We start from the raw sequence: 13,792 nt of genomic DNA, 5'->3' as shown, positions 1-13,792 counted from the left end.
TCCTCTCTAATACGATGTGACTTCATTTCGGAAAACTGTCCCGATTTTCCCTTTCCAGCGTGTCTCTAGTATTATTATTTTCCGGAAATTAGAAGTCAGCACTTCACCTTATCCGTTTTAAGCCTGTTTTATGCTCAGTTACCTTTAACAGCAAGACCATATTTAGCTGTCATCATTCAAAGCAAATCCCTCCTATGTGAAACTAAATAAATTCTCAATTTTCATTTCCCTTATTATTAGATTAACTGGAAAGGAAACTTGTAAGATTTTTAGGCAATCGATTAACCTTCAAATTCGTAAATGTAAGCTTTTAAAGTTTGCATTGAAGAAATATTGATCAGCTTCCACTAATTGTTCCGTAGAATCTAACCTGTATATAATTAATTAAAAAATTGTCAATTTTCCACAAAATAAAATTTAATACGACCGGTTTCAATGTAACTACATCATCATCTGGTCAATTTTATTTTGTGGAAAATTGCCAATTTTTTAATGAATCATGATATTCCACCATGTTACGCCTGAGGCGTCTCTTTTTATTCTACTCTGTATTGTAGTTATAATGTAATTATTATTTCTCGGACTCAAGTGGCCTTACTACAACCATAAATTTTCAAATAAATGAATCATAAGAATTTTAAATGATTCTTGTACATTCATTTGTTGGAAGATGAGTACCAATTCACCCACATAAAATATTATATACTACACATAATAATTGTAATCTGTATAAAGGTGTCGAGTATCTATGTGAGAATCTGACGAGTAAAGGATGTCTATAGCCCTCCTCACCCTTGAGTTTGCTCTGGTCTCCTCCCTTCCAAAATGCGGAATGTGGTTTATGAACATCTCCTTAGATACCTCCTCCTCCTCGGGGCCTGTCGTCGACCAAAGCGATATAGCCATAATGGGTTTGTGACAGATCCTTTCGCGTATCGGCGCGCGGCGTGTCGCTGGCTCCGCAAGGTGATCTATTGCCCGATACTGGCGCAATAATCGGATTCCCCCCACTGATCGGGTAATCGTTTCTCGGCCCCAGGCAAGACAGTCGAGCCATTGTCAAGTATCATCTAGGCAGCAGGAGAAGTGGAGGGGGAGACCTGGGAAACGGGCTGCCGTAGGACAGTGATTTACGAGGTCAAATCCATGTCCTTTTGGGCTTGTGCAACGTTCCATTCGCGTTCGCCTGACTAATGACCTTCATTCTTATGGAGGTGGAAGATTTTCATCGAATAAAACTGGTGGGAATGGTCGAAAATGTTCCGAATGCTTGTTTTATGTCCGGTTAAACCTTGAGAGCAGTTAAAAATATATTCTCTCTTACTTTCTCCGATGTCGTGTCACTCGAACCAAGGCATTTTTTTATTTCGAGGGAATATTCTGTTGATTGAGATAACCACCTGAACTGGCACTTTTTCCCTAATATGGCCATTCTAAATGTGTTTTTTTAAAGATTTGTGTTAATTTGCGAATAACGACGTATTTTATGTCAGTTTTTTCTTAATTATTCCGACGGCACACATTTTGTGTGTGCCACAAAGATCATAAATGTCTTTCGCCAAGGCAGGAGTTTGAACTCACTCGCAAAGTTTCCCTTGGTTATTTATTTATCTTTAACCAACGAAAACTTATCTGAGTTTTTTCATGTGGCTGAATCGATATATTTGCATAGCTATAATTAACGGTGGAGATTCAGAATATTATGATATAAATATTTATGCAGGTTACCCTATCCGATTAGCTAGATTTCGATAACAGAAAGTACGATGCCTCGTATTTATTCACTTGCCGCATAGGACGCGCCCATGGAGCTGCGAAAAATACCGTAGGCTTATTGCATTCCCTGTCTTTAAATATTCACCTGCATCATTCAACTGGAACGATGAGTTAGAGTTCTACGCAAAATAAAATGTTGAACAAACCGTATAGTATCGTTGATACAATGCCCGAATATTTTTTTTTTGTTTTTTCGTAATAAGGATATTTTGACCGGAAAGGAACGGAATATGCCTTAAGTTCGAGACGTACCTAAAAACATGAAAATCATACTTCGTGGTTGGCGAATCATTTCCCTTAAACAGGGTGTACTTCGCATCCATTCTACATTGGTGAGTTCTAACAAAACTAGGTAATTAGGAATTAAGTGTAAGAAAGTTTCTGCTTGTACTGAGTAATGTTGTAAGTCCTCAATCTATACATTTGGTCGTAAAAAGAAAACCGGATGGAGGAAAAGTGATGCGCTGGGTTTTTTCTTTTAGTCCCGGGGAATTTTCGCCATACTCCCAGGGTTGTTACTGACTCGTAGCAAAGGGCTGGGATTTCTCCAAATATGTGATCGAGTGTTGATCGCTGAATACTGGAAACTCTCGTGTCGGCATATGCTATGTGGTATGGAGTTAGACAGTAGTCATGTGAAAACTAGTGAATGAGCATCTTCCAAGTGGGCCTTTTGGCCGAATCTCATGTCCGAATGACAATCGACTGTAATGCACGAATATTAATGTCTCGTTATAGGTTTTCGACCGCTAAATCTGATAATAAAGCGTCCTTGAATCATCTGATTGTGATGGCAACAGACAAGATTTGGCCATCGAGCGGGTTCATGTGCACACCATTAACCAATGAGAGCCCCTGAGGGAGATGTAGGCGTGGCTCTGGTCTGACTGCATCGCAATGACCCCGGTGGATGACTGCAATTTTGCCCTTTCCCCCTCCCCACTCCCAAGTTTCACCCTGCGTTCATGATCTGACTGCATATGAACATGACGAAGGGCTTTAAGGGGCTTAAAAAGTCATTTAAAGTTTCTTCAATTGTTTGTCCTACAACGTTCGTCATAGGCGCACATGGCATAACTGTCGGTCCGAAAATGGCAGTAATGTTATAGGTGAAACGGCAAAACACATACTTAATATAGTAATGGAAGCGATTTGCTCTAATGATGTCGACAAACATCGTCCTGTCCGTTTAGGCCAGATGTACGAGGTCTGTTCAAAAAGTATCGCGATTTTTGTGTTTTTTTTTTCAAAAATTATTTATTTATTCATAAATATCTATTATTATCTGACTCCTCCCAAGACGTATTACTTCATAGTCTTACGTATATGCGTACGAAATGTATTTAATATTTATCAATTTGTATTTTTACGAAAAATCATTTTGTTCTGCTAATATATCGCTGAATTCGAATCACTTTTAGTGTTGAGCGACGAACTCATGCCTTCTTTCAGGAAAATTCTGCGATGCATTCCTGTTGCTGTATTTCCTTCCTGTAGACGACCAAACACAAACCCGAATCAAATAAGCATTTTCTAGGGAAAGAATTTTTTCGGCTGATGTTCTGACATGCAGTACCGTATAGTATAGTTGGGGCAGCCTATTCGTCAATATCAGCGCAGGTGTTGCGAAAAGAAATTTAATTCGCTCAATTATGAAAAAATGTGTATTCGACATGTGAATATGTTTCGGTGTGGTCAATTAGCAAGTGCGGATTCTCCTGGTTTCAATGACCGTTCGGCCGATTGAATTTCTCTCACCTCTGGCACACTATTCAGAAAGACTTATTTGACTTGACGTATTACCTTGAGAACTACTTCGCATACTATCTTAGTTCATGGATATATTCGCCTGTTAACCTAAAGGTCGCGGGTTTGAGTCCCTCTGGTTGAATGACGTTGCGTTTACTCTATTTTTTCTGCTATTTTGGTAAGCCAACAGAGAATTCATCACTCTTCCAACGAAGCACCACTTTCTGGTTTATCATGAGTGTCTAGGCCGTAATAAAGTACACAAATGCCTCAAAATGAATATACCAGCTTACTGATTCGTAGTAATGTAACATCTACTCGTTATATCCAATGAATTAAAGAAAGGAAGGTTTATTTTTCTATAGGTTCATCTCCCTGCCGATTGAAATTGATAACTCATAACTCTTCGATCGTCGATAAGATCTTTGCAAATTATGACTCCGACGTAATCTGCCTCCTGAACAATCGGGAATGCTCTGAAGACGTCGTTGCGTCATCTTTTCTTTTTATTTTTGCTTATTTATACTTGAGGCCAGTGCGACTGAAAAGGCATGCAGCGGGAGCAATCCCCTCCGAACGTTCGGCTACTTGGAAGGAGAGAGCGGGAAAGGGCAGGAGGAGAGACCACACGTTGGAAACTTATGAGCAACGTGAAAACCGGTACATGAAAATCGGGACGCATGTCAAAACCATTGGAAATCTCGCCTCGAGCGTAACGCTCTCCACTCCGAAAAAGACCTGGTGGCGCACGCAGAAGTTTCTGATGGGGAAGGGTCCCTGTTCTTCCCGCGTGTTGAAAACGTTAAGAGTGGGAAAGGGTTGTTATCCCAAGCCAGAAGTGGCGGTAGGAACTCGAAACCTTCCCTCCGCAGACAAGACTGTCTTTCGGAAAAGCCGTCTGTTTCAATATTTTTTTTATCCCTTACAACTTAAGCTCTTCGGTACACGCTGTGTTCCAATTGTTCGCAACTCTGAAAATGTCGTATGGCTTATGGTAAGGGTTTTTTCATGAACAGCCCTGACCCTGGCTCCCACCTCATTGAGTCGTATGACGTGCGTTACCTCAGTGCCTTGGGTAAGTAAGCACACCTTGCGGGCATTGTTACCAGAATATAGAAATGTTCCCTTTTAGAAGGAATTTTTATTTACATAGTACCCTGTGAGCCATCTAGGGTGTGTGGCAGGGGGTGAAATGACCCCACAATCTTGGGAAAAACCATGGGAAACAACCTTGTGAAAAAATGTAAATTATTTTTGAAAGGGGAAATCTTGAGTCAGAGCAACCGGTCGTTCCAGACTTGGATGGTGATTTGGACAAAAGTCGAAAACAGTAAACTGTCATTACTTAATTTACGAGGAGAAAAATTTCGAAACGAAACTTAATGGTTCGTGATTCTAGGCTAGGAAGCCAATGCCTTCACCGAAAATACACCATAACATTCTAAATTATTTAAGCTACACAGAAGTTTCGAGCACATGATTGCTATTAGTTCGGGCCGTATTAGTATAGCGACAGTGTGTATCCAAATATGATTCACTTCGTGTTTTATTTGTATTCACTATGATGAATCGCCCCTATCCCGAGTTTAATCGCATTTTCGTTCACTATTATACCAAAGCAAATGACATAAAAATATTGTGATATTGCCATGCATGACGGTAAAACACTCACAGTCGAATATCCTCGTCGCTTTCTTCGAATATCGTTTGTTGATAATTCCCAAGTCCTCATTCTTCGTCCCGGCCGCATCCGCCCAACCCCGAAACTAGTCTCTCTTGTGATTCGTTTCGGGAGAAAGGAAGGGAACGACGACTTCCTAGTTTCATTTAACTCCGGGTCGAAACGATTTTTTTTTAGCTCTGTTCCAATTGCCATCCCGTTGGTTTCCCCACAGATATGGCAGCGACAGTGCGACGCCGACAAATTGTATCGACGCGCGCGGAATCCTGAGCCCTCCTTCATCCTCAGTCTCTTCTACCCGGCCTCCTGTTGTCGATGGATGCGTTTCCCCTTCATCAGTTCCCGTCTGTTCACTTCACATGTTAGTGTGGACGTATTCGAATTCCATTCAGTGTTATCCACTTCGTCCACTTGGCTTTTGCATAACTTTAGGCTCTAAAGCCGTAGTGCTTTGCCTAGAGGTCCAAGACATTACTCCTTGAATAGACTTTCCTGATTATTTTCAGGAAATACAGTCGAATCAATGTTCAATTACTAAAAAGATGCAGTACTCCACGAGAAAGGTACAATAACTTTGCACCAAACCTGTCGGCAGACCTGACATGGTGGAACTTACTAATTGTTCAAATGACCAACCACCCTCCATTACATTTTTTTGTACCATTCAATGGAATATCTGAATGAGTTTTTGCGTTCAACATAAATACTTTCCAAAGTCACTCAAAGAGTTATGAGTAAGATTTATGGGCACACACAGACTTATCTGGCATTTTATCATTATATGGAATTACCAATTATTTTGTTCTAAGGAATGCTTATTCTGTGAAAGAAAAATTTTATTGAAAAGAGGATTATGTCAAATTATTTAAATATACAACAACGGTATGGAATAAATTTGAGGAAGAGAGGAGGAAATTATGTGCATGACCAAAATTATTTGAGGAACCTAAGTATAAAATGTCTTATTTATGTATAAAAATAAATAAGTCATTTTATATTTGGTTTCCTCGAATTATTTTGGCCATGCAGATCATTTTATCCTCTCTTCCTCAAATTTATTCCATATCGTTGTTGTATATTTAAATAATGTCTTGAAAGAGAGGCTCCATGTAACTTTTCAACTCTAAAATGAATCAAATGGTACCTAGTCATGTATTGTGTAAGTGGGAGAAAAATCTCATCAGCTTCAATTAATACATGTAATCTGTTTGTGACTGTTATAAATGTGGTTCTTTGTCTTACTTTCATGTGATTACTAGTGAAACATTTGTGATTTTTTTTTTACATTTCACACTTTGTACAAATAACAGCAGCAAAATGTCCATGTAAATACAAGTGCTAATGAAAATTTCTACCTTTAACAGATTAATACTCCTTCCACATGGTGGTATCTCTTCATCATCCTTTATTATTCACAATATTTCTATGTATATCTTTATGCATTGCACCCATTTGCTTATGGCCATATTGTGAATGCTCAGCTGTGCTTAACTTTTCAGAATTTGCATTTATCTAAGCATATAATATTGACGGAGAGCCCATAAAAATAGGTGCTTTCTTCCAGTAGTATCTGGCACAATATTTTAATGACCAATACAACCAAGGATTTTAAATGGCATTTTCAATCTTTGTCATATTTATCCAGTCCTATTCATTTTCTGTGTCTGCCACATAATTGGCATTACTCATGGCAATGAAGGAATTTCCATTTGGTTTCAATATGGAAGTCCTTTTCTTTGAAATGTATATGAAAGTGTGCACAGTGTTAGCAATATATGTGTGATGCAAATACTCTCAAGTTTCTCTCATGATACTTAAGTGTTACTCTCAGTCTTTCTATAAACATTATATTTGTCTTGGCTTCATAGGAATATTCTGGTTGTAGATATAGAGCCCTAGCAATGATCCAGTTATCCCAGTGGAAAACATACCCTGGTTAACTTATGGGTCATGGGTTTGTAACCTGCTTCAGGCATGGATGTTGTGTTATAATGTCATGATTTTCCTAAAAAAATTAATGCTCTCATATGACTACTTTAATTCATCTGTACCAAATGAATTTTCATTATTCAATAATAATCAATTTTGATGGTAACTTTGGCAAATTAAAACAGTGCCACCGATTGTATTAATAACTTGTGTTCTCAAATGAAATATCTTGTGCAAATGAATGCATTTGTCTAGTATTTGTTCCCTCTTCCCTTTGGTTGAGGTTTGTGTAATGTACATGTGTGTAATGTGCGTAAATGTTAGATAACTTAAATATCTGTTGATTAATTAAATATTTGATTATGATTTTTAGATATGGCGGAAAACTTCAAGGCAAGAGACATAGGTTTGAGAGCTCAAAAGAAGATATTGAGTCGCATGGCTAACAAGAGCGTGGCAAAAGTTTTCATTGATGAAACAACTGGGAGCTTGTTGGACAATGTCTATAGACTTGCCAAAGCATATGTGAGTGATGACTGCAATCTAATAAATTAGGGTCGCCTTTTGAATCATGAATGTTCAATAACATTTTTGTACAAGGTACATAACCTGCATACAATATATTATTCTACCAGTTGAGGGATTTTTTGGATGGACACAGACTTATACAATTATGCAACAATACATTTCCTTACAAAATCAGCCTGTGTGTCAGCAACAAACAACATAAGAACACATAAAAAGAACACTCACACATTATTTCTTAATAATATTGATGGAATTTAGCTCCGTCTTCCTCAGAAGAATATATATAAATGTGAGTTCGTGGTAGTCCAGGGGTAGAGCATTGGACTACTGACCAGAAGGCCCGGGTTCAATTTCCGGGCAAGCCTCCCTGGGCACCTGCAGCTCCACCCAAGCTATGTGATTTTTCAGGTAGCAAATCTTCCTGGGAAACCATAACCGGCGCAGGGAAAGGAACTGGCCCCCCTACCCTGATGTGTGAATTTCACACGCCATTGGGCTTAGTACTGGGTGAACTCGACCGTCACCTACCAAACTGACCTTTGGGTTTATTACTGTGTTTATGGTTTATATATATATAAATATGCCACTGTTCATACAAATAATATCATATTTTATTAATGTAAAAAAGTTTTTAATGCCCTTAGAGCAAGACAGGAAGGGCCCAGCATAATATAACCTCTAAAAAATCTATTTTCTTTTTAATGGCACCACGATAAAATTAAAGGGAAAGTAACAAGGTCAAGTAAATTATTTGAGCCAGAACTATTTATTCTGGAGGCCATTCATCACCAATGACTTATTTTTTCATTCTGACTTTCTATATCATAATAAATATGATATAGAAAGTGTAAAAATATTTCAATCAGTGTAAAAAGTGGTGTGTTGAATGGTGAGTATTGGTCATGACATATATCTACCATATTTTTTCTGCCAGAAAAGTTTGTTTAACATGTAAAAAATTAAGTATTGATCCAGTACAATTTTGTTTTGTGTTACTTACTTCAGTGTACACTACTTACATCTGATTGAAAAGAGATTTAGTTCCATCACTATCCTCTGCCCTCCTCTCATCACCATCATCCTTTATCTGTTATTATAACTTCTATTTACTATTTAAGTCGAGCTGGCATTAATGTTCTTCATATTTTCTATCATTTTGCAGACTGGGAACAAGAAAGAAGCTGAGAAACTTGTTAAGAATGTAATAAAAACTGTGATCAAGTTGGGGGTGCTGTATCGTAATAACCAGTTCTCGCAAGAGGAGATTCAAATTGCTGAGAAGTTCAAGCAGCGTTTTCATGCCACAGCAATGGCCGTGGTCAGCTTCAGTGAAGTGGACTTTAGTTATGATCGGGCATATCTGATGCAAGCCTTGACTGAGTGCTGTGCCACCCTTAGGTTGCTTGTGCGGAGACATCTTAGTGAAAAATCCCTCAATCGAATTGACTCAACGTTTGCCTTCTTTGCCAACCCAGCATTCCTGGATGCAGTGTTCTGTCACAATTCGGAGTATGGAGAGATTCTCAGCAGAATAGTGTCGGACATGAACAAAGCATTAGATGAGGGTGGAATGTGAAAGGCAGATATCTGGAAGATGAATTACACATCACTCTGATGCGATTCATTTCAAGGAAGGTAATATTTCTAAAACCAATAATCAACATATAAATACAATAAAACTTGGGCACAATATTTGCATAACGTAGCCTTGAAAAGCAATTATAAGCACGCAATTACAAACCAAGTAATTTGATAATTAATTTAGTACTCATCTTTTTAAGACACAAAAAACTGCCTTACAAGATCCACAGGTTTACATGTGTATTGACTCAGTATTTTTGAACCAGCCCTATATCATGTAATGTATCACAAAGTCCAGAGATTAGACATGCAGGAAGTACATTTTGTGAATGGACTGCACCATATTTTGTTTATGCTTTAAATATTGTGTGATATTATTTAATCTTATTATCTGCACAGTGTGCACGTGAGTGTTATAATGATGAAAATGGGTCAATTTTCAATCTCTTGGGGATTGTGGGAGCTTTTTTCTCAAAGTTATTTTCAGAATTTAATTGCTGAAACACCTTTAGTTTTTTAAGTGTAACACAGTAAGGTTTATAATCTTATTGTGTACCATATTTATTGTGAAATGACATAGAAGTAGAACTTATCTGATAGACAGTAAGCTGTAAGTATAGTATGTCATTTCAGAGTAAGTGGCAGAATGTGTAGAAATAATTGATTCCATGTGTGTTCAAAGAATTGTGTTTACCCTTGGAAATTTAAACCTGCCTTATGTTGCCCTTATATTCCTTGGATGCTTCCCCAAGAATTAGGGATTTTTTTCTTTATCTCTAGGTGCTTATAATAAATTACTAATCTCTCAGGAGTAGGGAAGATGTTGCTGAAGAAGAGGATAATTGGACACGTTCTTCAATCATATGCATTTCATGAACTTGAATTCAAATGCGTACTATGTTATTGTATTTTGCATGTCTGTGGGAACCCTGTACGAACTTCTTTTTATCTATTTTTGCATGTAGAACCAGGAAATATTGGTGCAAAGAATGGCTATCTTTTCTCCATAAAGGATTTGTCATTCTATTTTCTACCACATTTTATTCTTATGAGAATTACTATCTATCTTCTCCAAAAAATTACTCAACCAGGTGACAATTGGTAACCAGCTCAAATCAATTTCTCAATAATGACCATATTACTGCTTAAGCTTTCTCATTATGACTGAAAATGTCCTTATCTTTATGTCCATCTACGCTGATAGTCATTTTGGGTGCCTATATTTAGGTAAAATATGTTTTGCCATTGCTTCATTGAACCAAACAGAACAATGAATTGGAATGCTAGTTTTATCAGTTTTTCTGTCTCTTTCTAAAGATACTGAATTATATAAGTTGTGGTAATCCTTCGTATGCATTACTATACATTTTCTCTTTGGCATCTGATTTTGATTTTGGATTGAAGTTTTAAACCCAAATTTTCTCCCACTTCCCTGTTACACTTCCTCTTGCTTTGCCTAGTATTTGATCATGTTATGTGTTTTACAAACTATTTCACATGATTCCATTTATGTTTTGCAACTGCATTTGAATTTCATTTTGGACCTTAGAAGTAATCAAACACTTCACTGCCACTTTTTCCTCAGCCATTTTCGCAAGATCCACATCAACCCTGGGATAAAAGTTTTGCTATTATACATCTTGGTCCTAATGTATGCACAAGTATGATATTATATGTAAAATAGCATTCATTATACAGGCTATCTTGATGCCACTGCACACCTTATATAAAAAAGGATGACATTTAATAATTTAAGGTGAACTCTGCACAGTAAATTTGTTTTGAAATGTGTAGGAGAATACCTCTTGCATAAAATATGATACTTATTCCGTTCCTTCCATTTGACATGTAATAATTAAGTGTGAAGATTTGGCATTTATTTGATAAAATATTTTTTTAGCACCACGGAAAAATCACAGGTGTATTGCTTGAAAAGCTATATGCCAGTTCTCCCATATGAATGTCAACATAATTGCACGTATTCATTCAGCAATAGTCATTTTATGAAGGAAACAAACTACGTATCTGAAGAAACAATTGGTTGACTAAAATTTTTATGACATAAGTGTTTATGTATGCTTTATTTCAGGAATTGAGAAATTAATGGAGAATTCACATTTAGGTAATTATGAAACTATATTTCTTCAATACTCATTTTTCACCGTATTTAAATATTAAGAATGAGTGGAACTATTATTTATTTGTAATATGTCAGACTGAATTCCAAAAATTTCTGAATTGTTTGGCCCAAACAATGCTGTCCATTTAATCTGATTATTTGATTTATTGCAGAAACATAATCTAATAAATGTTCTTTCTTATGTCACCATTTATATGGGTTTGTTCATATGGGTGATCTTTAATTTGATGAAACCACTGAGATATTGTCCAAGTTTTTAAAAAAAAATTTTGTTCCACCAAACACTAAACACTGCCATCATCTTTGAAGTGTAATAATGTACTCTATCTTTGAATTGTGGGCACATATCAACTGTTTCGGACCATATCTCCATCCTGTAATGATTACAAGAACAGGTTTCTGCCGATCTTACTATGAGACAATGCTACTGCTCCGCATGAGCCAAAGTGATAAATGAAGTAGTAATGGCTATGGCTTAAAGAGCTATAAATCTACTGGGGTACTTAAGTGTCTGATAACATACTGATATGTAATTAAGCACGCTTTCACTACGCATAATTATTTTATCATGGTATACCTCAAAAGAAGCATATGCTTAAGAGATTTTATCAAATTTTGTTTTTTCCCCTAAAAGATCTTTGCTTCAAAATATGTTATCTAATTCTGAATTCACAGTCAACTAATGATTTATAAAATATGTGCATTTGAAGCCTACTTAAGCTATATTAGTCAGCTTTCTTGTGTCTCCATTTAAAAAAAATGTGGTAGTTCTTTAATTAGTGGGTAGACTATTGTAAGTGTATTGCAAGAGATTGGACGCCTAAACATAAGATTTAAGAAATCTGAGCTTAGTTTACGAAAGGTGTGATCATGCTCAAAGTATTTGTTACACCTTACATTTCTCAATTCTAATTAATTACCTACGCTCTCTACAATTATTCCTTAACATGTCAATGATCTTGACTGAATAATGTATGCATTTCACAATTAGTGCATTTATAAACCCTACAAAACCTTGAAAATATGAAGAATCAGATGCTATGTTATTGTAAGATGAAAGGATGTTCCAAATTTTTGATCTTTTTGAATCTCAACTGTCCTATATGTATAAACTCACTGTTCTTTTTTGATGGAATTATTATCTAAAGCCCCTCATTTTGCAGTAATCCATGCTTTCTATTAGGGGCCAATGAAAACCCTTTTTTACCATAGACCAATGAGGCAGGAAACATTTTGATCAACTTTGTGGAACAAAAATAAAAATATCCTAACAGTAGGTAACGATAATAATAAGTATTTTTGGAGCAACTTGTAAAATGGTAAATTTATATCCATTGCATGCTGAAGGTACTTGGAGTTAGTCATTGATTACTGTGTAATTACTAATTTCCAACTAAGTCATTATTCTGTCTTTCTTTGCTATTATGAATTGTTTTCAAGTTTAAGGAAATCTGTTCTGTTAAAGCTGTTTGAGATGCGGTATTTCTGGGAGAAAGGTTGTTTGTGATGATCTCATTGTGTTTTCATTCTAGCCGAAAGTGATTAGAGGCCTGTTATGATACAGTTTGTTGATAAGTTTGTAACTTTACATATTATGTTTACTCAAATGTGTTCATCGATAAAATCAGCAAAATAAGGGAAATACAAGTGTGTGACATTTTTGAATGTAGCTCTGCCATAAATACCCAGCCATTATTAGGCACCAAACCCTAATAACGTGGAAAATGTATTCAAATCTTCAAGGTAATACAAAAGGAAGTACTGGTTATGGTATTTTTTTATCATGAAATGATTTTGGTATCAGAATAGTCATAATAGTTAATTTATTCTTCCATTTTATGTTTTTGTAATTGAACAACCTTTTACAACTTGTGATTTTCAGCAAACTTATTTATAATGCCTTTTTATAATATCATATCAAATTTACTTGTATATATCCATTAACTTGCTCACCCTCAATTTTCTTGCTTTTGTTTGATTTGTTTATTTTATGGAGTCGATGGGACTCGGTTGTAATGTGTTCATAACATCTTGTGAATTCTGGAAATTTTAAATAATAGATTCAGTGAATACATTTTGAAAGTGATGAGTATGTCACAGAGTCGTCCTTGTGATTGGCTCAAAATTTGTGTGCAAGATTTATTTTTTGATTCCATGATTGTTTCAAATGTTGTGACATATTACTCCCAAATAAAATCAATAATCAAGACTTTTGTGAGTTAAAATTTTATTAATTATTTACCTCACGACTTGAGGATTCTTCTTTTTTGGTTTTATATAATGCTGTGACTTTTGTATTTTCAGGGTCTGCAGATGGTATTCCACTTTTCCAATGAAGTTTAGCAATATTTTTTTCCAAGTTCAAAGTTTTAATAGCTCCATTATGTATAATTTCTTCCCCGTATTCT

At 36.2% G+C, this 13,792-nt stretch overlaps 1 protein-coding gene across 5 annotated transcripts in view; it reads left to right on the top strand.

The window, feature by feature from the left end:
* The window catches only part of sigmar (Tumor necrosis factor alpha-induced protein 8-like protein sigmar), a 219,032-nt gene extending 205,463 nt beyond the window's left edge, over nucleotides 1–13,569 (top strand). For all 5 annotated transcript variants that reach the window (XM_071593884.1, XM_071593883.1, XM_071593881.1 and 2 more), the window contains 2 exons: nucleotides 7,509–7,660; nucleotides 8,826–13,569. In XM_071593884.1, the coding sequence (XP_071449985.1) occupies nucleotides 7,511–7,660; nucleotides 8,826–9,239 (564 nt within the window). In that variant the 5' untranslated portion in view covers nucleotides 7,509–7,510 and the 3' untranslated portion in view covers nucleotides 9,240–13,569. The remainder of the gene's footprint in view (nucleotides 1–7,508; nucleotides 7,661–8,825) is intronic.
* Nucleotides 13,570–13,792: the final 223 nt, after the last annotated feature.

Source organism: Hetaerina americana, unplaced genomic scaffold (assembly GCF_022747635.1).
Source record: "Hetaerina americana unplaced genomic scaffold, ioHetAmer1.1.p SCAF_6, whole genome shotgun sequence".
In the NCBI taxonomy this organism is placed as follows: domain Eukaryota; kingdom Metazoa; phylum Arthropoda; class Insecta; order Odonata; family Calopterygidae; genus Hetaerina; species Hetaerina americana.
Note: the sequence above shows the minus strand (reverse complement) of the source record. Positions and strands in the feature narration are given on the sequence as shown.